Source organism: Anopheles gambiae, chromosome 2 (assembly GCF_943734735.2).
Source record: "Anopheles gambiae chromosome 2, idAnoGambNW_F1_1, whole genome shotgun sequence".
Lineage (NCBI taxonomy): Eukaryota > Metazoa > Arthropoda > Insecta > Diptera > Culicidae > Anopheles > Anopheles gambiae.
Window position 1 is genome coordinate 88,914,966 of NC_064601.1, and position 12,696 is coordinate 88,927,661.

The 12,696-nt window shown below is 43.4% G+C and overlaps 1 protein-coding gene across 2 annotated transcripts in view; it reads left to right on the plus strand.

The window, feature by feature from the left end:
* The first annotated feature begins 167 nt into the window (after positions 1 to 167).
* LOC1276408 (uncharacterized) overlaps positions 168 to 12,696 on the plus strand; it is a 56,007-nt gene continuing 43,478 nt past the window's right edge. The window contains exons 1-2 of one of the 2 annotated variants that reach the window (XM_061641230.1): positions 168 to 328; positions 6,171 to 7,365. In XM_061641230.1, coding sequence (XP_061497214.1) covers positions 7,174 to 7,365 — 192 coding nt within the window. In that variant the 5' untranslated portion in view covers positions 168 to 328; positions 6,171 to 7,173. The remainder of the gene's footprint in view (positions 329 to 6,170; positions 7,366 to 12,696) is intronic. The other variant, XM_315751.5, reaches the window with a different exon arrangement.

The following is a 12,696-nucleotide window of genomic DNA, read 5'->3' on the forward strand; positions in this document are numbered from 1 at the left end:
GTATTCTTGTCCTGATAGTAGTGTGTCTCCGTTTGTATAAAAAAAAAAAAAAACAAAATACGCAACCCCTAGGAAACAGCTCGTTGGTCCATAGAAAGAGAGCGAGAGAGAGAGCGCGCGAGAGCGAACAGGTATATCCTTGCGGAACGTGCAATCCTTCAGCGTGCAAAGGCAGTCGCTCGTGAGTCGCATTCGAGTGTTCGTCTCGTACGGTTCGCACCCTTAACGAACGGTTGCACGCGCACGCGGTGGTTCGCATACATACGGCGGGTTGTTCGTTGTGCTCAGCAGAAGCAGAAGCAGGTGCAGCAGAAGCAGCAGTGACAGTGTTAGTATTTGGTTACAGCTGGGAAAGCTCGGGGGATAAGCATCCGTTTTCCTCGAAGCGTGCGGCCCCATCGTTACGATACGCTTGATAGTAAAACTACATTCTACCACGCTGGAATGTATCCCCGCCGTACGAGGGTTGGTCGCGTCATCCTCATCCCTGGAGGATTCTTTTGCATGAGCAGCGAAAGCCAGCTCTTTTCTGTCTGTTTTTGTTTCCCGTTTTCCATCATCTCGTCTATTAGCTACAAGCCCACATCAAAGAACAAAGTACGGGGCTTCGGTTTAGTGCTGTGTATCCATCACCCGAGTGCATGTGTGTGTGTGTGTGTGTTTCCGTTTTTGCCACTGTTTTTTTTTTGTTGTGTTGCAAAAGCAGCAAGGAGCGCGCGCGATTTCTCTCGTTTCGTATTAGCTTGCCTACTGTGTGCGGTGCGCCTTTCTTCTGTCGTAGGGCTTTACGAGCACGGGACGCCCTAAGCCCAGGGACGGGATGTCTATGTGTGTTTGTAGGTGGTTGGCGTTATCTGTGTGGTTGGCGTATTTCTTCAAGCTTGCTTGCACGGTTTTAGGGCGACAGAGTTATTTTTAGCAAATTTTCTTATCCGTTTTCTAATCTAATCGGCTGTACCTTGAGCCATCTAATTAGAATCTCCGGAAGACAATCCGAAGCCTCCGACATCCGTGGCGAACAGCACAGAATCATGTTCAGCTCACGGCAATCACCAACACACCATCACGCTCGGTGCAAGCTGTTGATGGGAAAGTGTTGCCGTACACGCGACCCGTCGGGCCCGAGCGGCTGTCTAAACACGGACGTGAAACCAAACGGAGCACGTGCGGTGGTGGTGGAGACGCCTGGTGGGTTTCTATTTTACGAGCCAAATCCGGAAAAAAACCGTCCACCAAGCATCCTGCGATGCAAACCAGCGGTGCTTCACTGTATTCGAACACGCGATGTGCAATTTCGGAACGTTTTCCCACCCATCCAAGCAACCGGTGTGTGTGTGTGTGTGTGTGTGTGTGTGTGAGCGTTCGTGTGGTTCTAGCGGACGCGGGGTAGAACGCGCGGGGGAGGGTTGTAAAAATAGTTTCCCAATCCTTCTCTCCCAGCCCCACCACACGGGCACACGGGTGTTCGGGTGTGTTGTGTTTGTGGCTAGCATGCCTGCCACCCCCTTCAGAATGACCACCGGAAGAGTGAATAATAGAATTATTGTGCGGAAACTAATTTAAATTGACCGGTCATGGCAGCTTCCGGTCATCGGTGGGGGGAGGAGTGTATTGTGAAACCGGCTCGAAGGTGAAATGGCGAAAATAATGCTGGTGCTAGTAGAACGCTTGTGTGTGTGTGTGTGTGTGTGTGTGTGTGTGTGTGTGTGTGTGTGTGTGTGTGTGTGTGTGTGTGTGTGTGTATGTGTGTGTGTATGCCCCTATGGTAGTAGTAAAATCGGGCGACGAACATTCGGAAAATTGGTCCAATTTTTGTGCACTCGAACCCGAACGGTGCGGGAAAGATGGAAGGGGGGAAAACTTTTACTCACCACACCCTCCCCCCCCCCCCCCCTCACACTTGATGGGAAATTAATTCAATAAAGTGGCATCAATCATTTGCTTTCACTTTGTCTCGGATGAGCACGGGAAGCTGGATGAACCGAAGAAAGGTTGACCGCTTAACTGGATTTCAATTGAATTTAAATTCAACTAGTTTTTGGACGGTGCAATGGGTGTGTTCTTTCATGGTTTTTGATTCCCTTTTTGTTGTATTTTTCGACAGAAATTGTTAACATGTTTGAAATAGTGCACTATAGTAAAAATAAATGGTTTAACTTGAGTTTTTACATGAAACACAGCTCGAGCACAGTTGAAACACTCACCTTGAAAAAGCGGACCACACACCGAGCCAATAGCTACGCTTCCAAAACTGCACACTGCCGGACACAGACCACCGGCAGGGCAATGGGAATGACTCCATTTTAGATTTTAATTAGACTCCAATCGATCGAGCGGGATTTGTGCTGGCTGTGGACGGCTGTACGGTGGAAACGGGTCGGTAGAATGCGGTGAGCGGAAAGTTCGCTTGAAGGCCACCCATCGCGAACGCTAGACTAGACGAGCGAACGTTCTACGAACGATGTGTACAAAATGATCATTCCACAAACCTGCCAGTGGACAAACTCCACGTGGTGTAAGCGGACGCCTGGTGATTTTTGTGATTCCCTGTTTCGGCTGCGTGTTGTTGTTGTTGTTGCACCACCTGATGGGTAGCAAATGACAGAAAATGAGGGAAGAAAATTGAGCTAGAAATGTGTGTTGGATGAGCGGCTAACATTTACTTAGCCATATTTTTTTGTTTTTCTTTTTCCCCTCATTTCGGATGGTGGAAATTTGCAGTATAAAAAAACGCACCACCAAACCACGATCAGATGTTTGAGGCTTTAATGTTCGGCAGTGTTTGTGTGTTTGTATGGATAGGACATAAAGAGAGAGTGAGCTGATAGGCGTGAGAAACACTCACTGCCCCTGGAAGTGCGCTGCGTGAGTACGAGCGAGACCAGCAGCGGTAAACAAGCAGGCGCAACAGCTTATATTTGATTTCCGGCCAGGCTCCAGCTGGGGCCTGGGAGCTGCTCCCGGTCCTGGACCAGAGGATGGCCTATGTAAATAGCAGAGAAGGTAAAAAAGTGTACACACATTCACACACATAGGCATACATAAATGCAAAACGGAACGTTCGTTTGCGCCATCGAAGTGAATCCGAGTCAAGGCCGAGCAGAGGATGTATTTATTTATTTGGAACGGGAGTGGGGGAAATTTCCGCCCTCTCTCCCCCCTCTCCCCCTCCTTCATCTGAGGCGGAATGCAATCCTGCTGCATGTGCGTACGGGCACCGTTTGCTAAACTCCTCTCTGTTTCGATCTGCAGCAGAACCTCGTATCCCCTTTTTTAACTTATTGTCCCAATGTTGAGCCTATGTTTAGGGGTTTGCCTGCGGCGAGAGACTTTCAAGAGACGTTTTTTTACCCGGTATAGAGAATGGTTTGTTCATTTATGTAAAGAACGAGCTAAAAAAAGGAATGTAGCACTGATTATTGCTTTCGATTTCTTTGATAAAGTTGAAGTAGAAATCGGTTTAATATAGAATTTTGTTAAAAGCGGTAAACATAGGTTTCTAGTGACCTCAATTTAGAACAATTCAAGTTGTTAAATAATATTGTTATACAATAAGGTAAAAATAATTGAAATAATATATTTTCATTTGATACGTTATATTTCAATTATAAGATAAGAGAAACTGTGTATTACAGGGTTTTCCCGGGGTTCTCATAGATGTGGGACACTTCCTTGAATTTTTCCTATAGGAAGTGAACTTCAGAAGTTATAAATTGGACTCTATGGCACCCTTTTGGACAGGATCCTTGGAAATTCCTATTGCATTTGTCCAACAAGAGTGCTATAGAGTCAAATTCCCATTACATTAAGTTCATTTCACTTATGAAAGAGTCAATAGAGTGTCTCACAGCTATGAGAACTCTTGGAAAACCCCGTAAAAAACTGAAAAATGTGTTAAGTACATATTCAAAGTTCCAATCTAATTTTAATTGAATTGAATAATAACTTCATATCAGTTTTTAATATAAATTTTGGAACGGTTGTAATAGTTACAATCATTATTTAAACTCAAATTTAATATCTGATTTGTAGCATCTATGATTATATTATATAAATGATATTCAACATAAGGTAAATGTCATGAAATATGACCAGTGAGCTCTGACTATTGATAATGTGCACAGAATTTTAGTAGTTAAGCTTATTAGTTTTATTTTCAATGAAGTATTATTGTTAATCGATTTTCTTATCAAACAAATTTCTTGGTACTCCTAATTTTATCTGCTCTCGATTTGGTGAAACTAATTAATGCAATAATGAATCGTAATCGGTCAAGATTCTTCAATAGCCTTTCTATCCTTCTCATTTTGAAATATTCGTTTTCGAAAGCACAACACCGCCCCCTAAAAAAAGATGGGTTCCGACGGAGAGAGAAAAAAATCAGCACTCGCTCGGATCATTTCCATTAACAGCGCTTGAACTTGAACTTCGCCGACAGCGGCAATAAATCATGAAAATGAAAATGAGCAAACGAGAGGCGCATCAAACGGGGCGGAACAGATCAGTGGATGAGTTTCTTTCGCCCCACCCCACCATTTATAGGCAAAACCGATTTTTCCTCGAAACGCCTTTTCGCCTGCGTTGATCGAGCCCAAAGTGACCCCACCATAGCTGTTCGTCGAATGGCTCACTTCATTAGCATGTGGCCGGAAGGAGATTAATTAGAGCGGCGTTTGCTGTTTCGGGGTCGCGCTTTCGTCTGCGAGTTTGCTGAAGCTGCAGCTGCTGCCAATTGATTGCAATTCGCAAACCAACCGGCCGCTTCATTATTTTCGCCCGAGCAGTGGCACCAACACACAGAAAGATATGGGGAGTTTTGCTGCTACCCGGCCGGTTGTAGTGGCGGTGTTATAATTAACAAACCCGAAACCACAGCCCCATCCTTGCTTGCTGAAAAAAGGGTAGGAGGAGGGGGGGGGTTGCATGAACCCGAAAAACGAGCAATCGAGCTCGTTTACGCTTCGTGGAGATAAAATTAATAACCAAAAACTCAACATACACCCAGCACCTTTTGCGCGGTGGAGAATATTGGTGGAAATATGGTGAGAGGGGAGGGGATGAGGATAGGAGAGGCTGGTATAATTAAAAACTAACTCGGTTGCAGAAATCGAGAAGAAACGTTGATTTTATGGAAATAAATTATTTTTTTTCCATCCGCCACGCTGTATGGCAATGGTGGCGCATGGTCGTTGTTCGTTAGGGCACGTGTTTTTGTTTGTTTGTATGTATGCAAGATTAACAAAGAGCGTGATGTTTCACGGCATACAAGGATTATACATTTGTGTTTTGTTTTATTTTTGACATGGTTTGAAATTGCCTTATGTATCTATTTGTTTTATAAATTTAATAAGGCATTGAAATTGTTTCCACAATTTGATATCATTTTTTATATTATTTTTGAATAATATGAACCTCAACAAAGCATTTAATGAAACCATTGAATTTAACGTTAGAAAATAATGAAATAAATAGAAAAATAAATAGCTACATCGAACATGAAATAATCGTTAGAAAAGCTGTCTTAAACAAGTCCTTAGTTGATTAATTGTCATATGAAAATCTAATTCGGGTCCTAGAGCGTTAAAAGAGTTCATCATAAATCATCGTCGGCACAATAAATCGTCTACAGTCCTTAAAAGTATGATAACTACGATCAATTGAAAACTATCCGGGTACAGTTCACAATCCAACAGCATTGGTAGGCAGATTCCAATTTGAACGATACAGCTGACCCTTCGGTTCCCACGCGTTAAAGTTAAAGGAATAAATGAACGAACCTTTTTTTTTGTTTAAGCAGAAATTAAACTGTACAGCAAAAACGAAAACGAAAAAAATAATAAACACAGATAATTGAACTACAAAATTGAACAAACAAGTGAACGCAAAGCAAAGGCATTGAAAGGAAGTGAAACGTGGGGAATAGGGCGAAAGTGATAATTTGTTTTACGGAGTGCGAATGGAAATTTAACGGAAGGTCATGAAGTTTATGCGATTATGTTTGTTCGCCCCAGTTGAGGCGGTGGAATGTATTTTTTTGTTGGTTTGATGATTTTTTACTTCCCCATCCACTTTTTTAATGAAAGAAAGGGGTGTGCGAAAAATGTGAAGCATAACATTGAATTTCCTTTTCAATTACTGTTTTTCTTTTCCTTCTTTTTCCCTTCTTTCAGAAAGCGTGGCAACACACGCCCGTGTGAAGCTGTGTGAAGCAAAGTGGAACAGAACATATGCGAACGTAGAGCACACAGCGCTCAAACAGAGGCCCGACAAACGCGAGCGCACGGATAAATATAGTCAACTTTTCGGTTCAATTTGCTTTACGGTTCTGTTTTGTGTTTGTTTTTCTTTTTTGGCAAACTTGCCGGCCGCATCGATACCCGTTTGGAAAACTTACCAAACAAACAGCGTCGGCCGAGCAAAACGGGGGCGAGAAAAATCGAAACCATCATACCGTGCAGCGAGACATGAAGCGACAACCGGCCGGCGGTATGGATTGCGTCGCCGTCTTCGGCCGACACTGCACGAAATGAGTCGGAAATCAGAAAATCCCCCCTCCCATCGTTCCACCCTTCATCTCAGCAGGGGCTCGCCTATCCCAACCCAACAGTGTCCCTGCCCTTCCGCTAGATAGATTTTCCCCGTTTCATCTTCCAAAAATGTGCGCCAATGTGTGGCACAAGATGGTAAGACATAAATAGATTGTCGATTGTGTGAACCTTGCACAGCGAGTGGACATCGGTGCGGTGCGAAAACTCGGGCCTCCTTCCCCCTCCCCCTAAAAAGACGGTCGTGTGTGTGTATGTGTTTGTGTAGTGGTAGCAGAAATCGATGTCCAGCAGAAAGGAGCGGCTTGCATCGAATGGACGAAAATATTCACATCACAGTCTATGTGCGTTGTGAGGGTAGTGATACTTGAACAAGAGGAAGCGAAATAGAACGAAACGTGAATAGAGCAAGAGAGAGAGAGAGAGAGATAAATTCAAATCACACGTGAGTGTTGTAGATTAGAAAGCGCGAAACGCGTGGTGAACCGAGGAAATACTAGTGCGATGAAGTAGAAGTGCAGTTTACGGTGCAAACGGTGCAACGTTTTTTCCCCGATTGAGTTTCATAACCAAACAAGAAAGCAAAAAAGCAGAAGTGTGAAAAGTGATAGAAAACGTGTGTCGCAAGATGGCGGTGAACGTACTGGACGAGGATCACTTCGCGATCAGCGCGATCGTGACGGTTGTGATGCAGATCATCTTCTTCCTGATCGCTGCCATCTTTCAGCTCGACAAGCTGACCGATTTTGCCGGCGGCGTTAACTTTATCATCCTTGCCTTACTGACGTTCTTTCTCGGGCAGATCGACCGTGCGCTGAAGGTGAGTGGCAATTGCTTTTGAATTGGTTTGTTGAACGTTTTACGACGGTAGTTTTAATGTTTCGAATTTCTTCCGAACGTCTGTGTCGGTTCAGGGCATATCGGTCCTATAGTGCCATAAAAGGTTATCTTTTTCTCCAACCGGGTGGAGTGGTTTGGCTGTTGAACGCCTAAAGTTATGCATTGTATCTTTTAGCGTATTTTTAGTGAATTTGTAACAGAAAATACATAAACATAGTTTGCTAATCAATGGTGAATCACTTTACAAATATAAACACACTACTAATTTTCCTACGCAATTTCCCTCGCTAATTCCTACACTAATTCCTACGCCAAATTTCTACGTTATACCCTACGCCAATTTATGTTCTGTTCTATTCAATTTCTGAACTGTTACGAGTACTGATTCAGAAAATAAATGAAATCGGAAACTATTTCTGTATCGGTATGGGATGTTACGCTTCGGGATCGGTATGGGTTCATGATTTGTTCAAGGACCGATATGGGCTCATGATAGGTTCCAGGGCAGGTATGGGTTCATGATCAGTTCTTGAACCAGTATAATCAGTATTGGTTCGTGGACCGGTATGGATTCAGTATGGATTCCAGTGCCGATTTTGGTTCAGTATTAGATTCCGTTCCGTCATTATGTTCTTGTGTGCAGTTCTTGGACAGGAAAAGGCTATGTATTGTTGTCAGGACCAGTACGGGTTCCGTTTAGGATTCACGTCTCTTAGTAGTTGTCATAAGTACTTCATTTGAATTGGACTTCGAGACCGTTAATAGGGCCCTTTCCGTTTTAAATTCGTAGGCTGAAATTTCAGCCTGTCAGCTGTTTGCATTGTGTAGCAGTTTTCGAGCTTTTTATCGCATCTGCTTCTGAATGAAAATTTTAAGAGTATTTTGTGTATCCAGAAAGCTTGTTTGAACAAAAGTTTTTACCCATCCTGTCAAAAAGAGATATTAAAATTTGGCTATAAAAATGCTATGAAACCACCACAGGACTACATACATTTTGATTCTGGATTCCATCACCAGATCTCTTAAATGCACCTTGGGATAAATGTAAACACCACCTTGTTTTGCAATTTTTCGAGCAGGTACTCGAATCTAATTCTAGCTTTGAGGCTAAAATAATCTAATGGAAGGGTCCTGGATTATTTTGTGTGAGGTTTTGCATGAAGTGTTGCCATGATTACAGTCTCCAACTGTCAAACTACAGATACAAAGGCTGACTAGAATCGTGAAGGGCCTCAATATTGGCATACTCTTAAGAATAAAGGAATACTTTGAAATTGAGTAGCGCAGCCATGTAATCTGCCAAATCAACTAGTGGATACAAAATATACATATAATTATTTTATTTATTTTATATTTTATTTTATTTATTAATTCATGTACTTTTATAACTTCAAACAGCTGTATTAATGGTGCACATAAAAATTGCATAACTCTAGGCGCGTAACGAATACTGAGAGGAAGCAAGATAATTTCGCTAAAAGAACCAGAGTTGCTATAAAATCTAATTGAATTACAGTGACGAACATTTTGATTCAATAACTATCCACAAATAATTTATTTATTGCTACGCTATTTTTCTTAAACTGTGGTAGCCCTCTTAGCAAACAAAATGGAGAAATTCCAAGCAGAAATGTCGCTTTTCCTGTTGATTGTAAAGTGTCCTGCCATTACGAAGGTGACATATAATTCCATATTTCCTGAACACTATCCTGGGCAACAAAAAAAACTATCTTGCGGTTGCGATACATCACTTCAAAACCAACCAAATGGAATTCATATGTTTTGTGCCATTCTTACATCAACCGTGTGTAGTACAAGCTGAACGTACTCACAGACTCTCGCTTGTGACCAACACAAAAAAATCACACTCACTCAGACTCCACGAAGCGAAATTTCTATCAAGGAACGTCTGCTGTCAAGAAGCCCCATGAGATGTCAGATAACAACACGAAACCATATGCAATTTGTACTTAAACCCATCCACAACAGTACACGGCACTACCACTGCTGCCTGGCGGTAAAAACTCAATTTATACAAAGTGCAACCACACTGTTCGGGTCCCGCATCCACCCCCCCCCCTCCCCCCCTGACAGCATTGGCATAAAAATCAATATTACGACCATACACGCTATTTTGCCTTTGAATTTCGAACTATGAAGCGGCTGATCGGGTGTGGATTCAAACGCCACCACACCCGCTTTGTGGGAAACAGGGAGCGTGTTTGGAAGCCAATTCGGTGTCAACTGCATACGATGCATTTTATGAAGCGTGTCACCGTAACGCGGTTTGGTAGCGTTTATCCTTCCTGATAGGAGTCGGAGGTGCTGCTGGGTCTGTGCAGGGTACAGTTTATGATTAGTTTATCGGTACGGTTACGCGATGTCGCGATGCAACAGGCGAACAGTGTCCCGTGTTTGTGTGTATGTATGAATGTGGGTTTATGCGTTTTACAATATTCCCCGTGGAGTTTCGAGGAAGGAAATAGATTGTAATAGGACGTTTAAATTTTCATAAACGATGATTTAGCATCGCTTGATGAATAATTCAATGATAATCCTTGACTCGAACCTTTATCCTCTTGTTCTGTTGCAGCTGTAATGGAGGAAATCTTGTTTATGATGGTTGTTAGTAGTTGAGAATGCAAAACGAACCAGGAAGTTTATTTAATAATTTTCATTGAATATGTACAACAACGCCTATGAGTATGCAATATGCATTACAACATATGCATTTTAGCAAACCAACAATCCATACAGTAGGTTACAGTAAAATTAGCTGAAAATTAGACCTTTTAGAAGTTGATAATAAAACTGTTATAAAACATATCAGCCTCTTAGAGAAAGGATACGCTGAATTGACGAACTAACAACCCTATTTGATATTGGGAAAAGTTGCCCTGCTGTTTATCTTTTTCACTCTCTTCCCGCCGCTCGAGCTCCTTTCGTTCCACAGCTTCCGTCGAGAGAAAAGAATTGCAAATTTAATTTCCCCACACCAAATAAATCGCCCGTCGCTCGGCATACCCGAGCCGGCTCGTAATGCAATTTCGCCAGCAAATAAATTATCACACTGTGACAGCACCCAGCCGAAGTGCTCTCCACAAAGACACGCACACACACACACACACACAACCTCGCACAAAGCCCCGCACAAAGTAGTGTTGCGGAAACAAAAAGCAACTACTTTTTTATACTTTGCTCCACTGTGCTTGTGGCACCGGGAGCCGTTTGAAGTTTGTCTCTTCTTTCTGCAACTGTTCATTGGTCACACCATAAGCATCACACCACGCCAAACAACAAAGCCAAAAATCGTACCCATTTGCTGTTGATGTTGGTGCTGCTACTGCTGATGCCGGCGTATCGCTTGGCCGGATGGCAAAGGTAATGAATTTTCTCGCCATGCAAAGCGGCCGAATGCATAGATAAATAATGCAAAGAGTGAGAGAGAGCAGCGACAAATGGGAAAAGCTTTCCCCGGGCAAAGGCAAACCACGAGGCGCGTCCCAAGCCCGGGTAAGCCTTTATTTGCACCGAAGGCGTATTTCTGTGGCCAAGGTGTGGTTAAATTTGTGGCAACGCTTCAGGATGATTTCCATGGCTGGTATGGGTGGGGTAGCGAAACACTCGTGATTCGTGAAAGATGCTGCACAATGAAAAAAAAAAGAAAACAACCAGAACAAAGGAGCGAAAAAGTTAAAGTGAAGTGAAAAGTTAGATTGGGTGTGTTTTTTTTTTGCTAGCGCTTTTTGTCTTTCTATCTATGGTGTTGTGCAGTTTGAGATGGGAATTTGTTTATCGTTCTTTGTTTTGTTGTTTCGTTTCGTTGATGTCTTTTCGCCTTTCGGGCCTTTTCGGTCGCTATTGCGTTCCTTTTGTCCCGCGAATGTTCTACTATTGGGCGGAAAAGAGTTGACCACAGCACAAAAGCGCCAAAATTTATGCAATTCACCTTACAAAATTACCGTTAAATTGTTGCTCCTGCATTTTGATTGCCTTTCTGCTTGCAAAGTCCCGACCATCTGCTTGCTAAGTCCGGATGACTGGAGCGATACCGCACGTCCCGTGCTAAGCGCGAAATACGACACCAAACTGAATGAGTAACACAACCTGTGAGTGGGTTAGTTACAGTGAACAGTGGATAAAGGAAAAAAAGTGCTCACACTTCACGTAACTGAAAACGACAAATTTGCCAGTGTAAAGCGCCACCACGTGGATCCAATTTGCGTTGTCACGGTGTCCTTCTTTGGTCACCGTAGTTCAGCATCAGTATAGGGTAGGATGTCCACCCCGTTCTCCTCCCTTTTTTCTGGACAAATGTTAAACTCCCACCATCCTCACAGATGGCGCAGTTCAGAAGCAAGATAAGAATGAGACTCCATGTTTGGTGCTTGGCACCGTGTCTGTAGTTTTGTTACCGCTGAAGGTTAAAACACACACATACACACACATGTCCGTTAACTCCATTTGACCTAGCCACGGTGGATGACGGCGACTACGTGCTACTCCCGCACACCATTCCTGCTGCTGCTGGGTAGTAAAAAGACACCACAATGCCGCACGAAACAGGCAAACCGTGCGAATGCCAAAGGACTCGGCTGCCTGGCTTGAATGAAACCGCAACGCGAAACGCTTCTTGATTTTCGCTCACTCGGAATCACCGACCAAATAAAAGCGTCTGAATAATTCATGAGATTAGAATGAGAGAGTGAGAAAGAGGGAGATACAGAGATGGAGAGCGAGGGCGAAAGAGTGAGAGAAAACGAGGAAAAAAACGAAGGCGCAATACGGCTTAGAAGAGGCCAAAACTGGATTGGGAAAGGCAGCAAACAAGAGCAACCGTACTAAAAATGGTGAAAAGTTTGAACGTGTGCGTGTATGTGTGTGTGTGTTTGTGTGTGAAAAATAAAGCTCTCCCACGGTTCCGTTCCGTTTCGCTTTCGGTGGGTTTTAGTTCCGGCTGTTCAGGAAACTATTTATCTGTTTTTTTCTTCTTCTTCTTTTTTGGGAAAACGGGCAAGTTGTTGTTGCTATTGACACGATACAACGCACTAGTGGGTCGTGAGAAAAAAATCCTCACCCCTTCGCCTTCCCGGGAGAAAGGGAGAAGAAAAAAACGGCGAGTGGCTTTCGAAAGATAGCGATTTGGGTCAACGCAACACAACGCAACGCTTCTCCCCGAAAAAAGTCCACGTGCCCCGGGGTAGCACAGGCAGCCGATGTGGGAGCAGATTTTATTGTACCCAGCCCGCAAACGGACGGCCACGAGCGTGTACGTTTCCGGGTTTTGTTCGGGCCGATGTCTTTTTGGCGT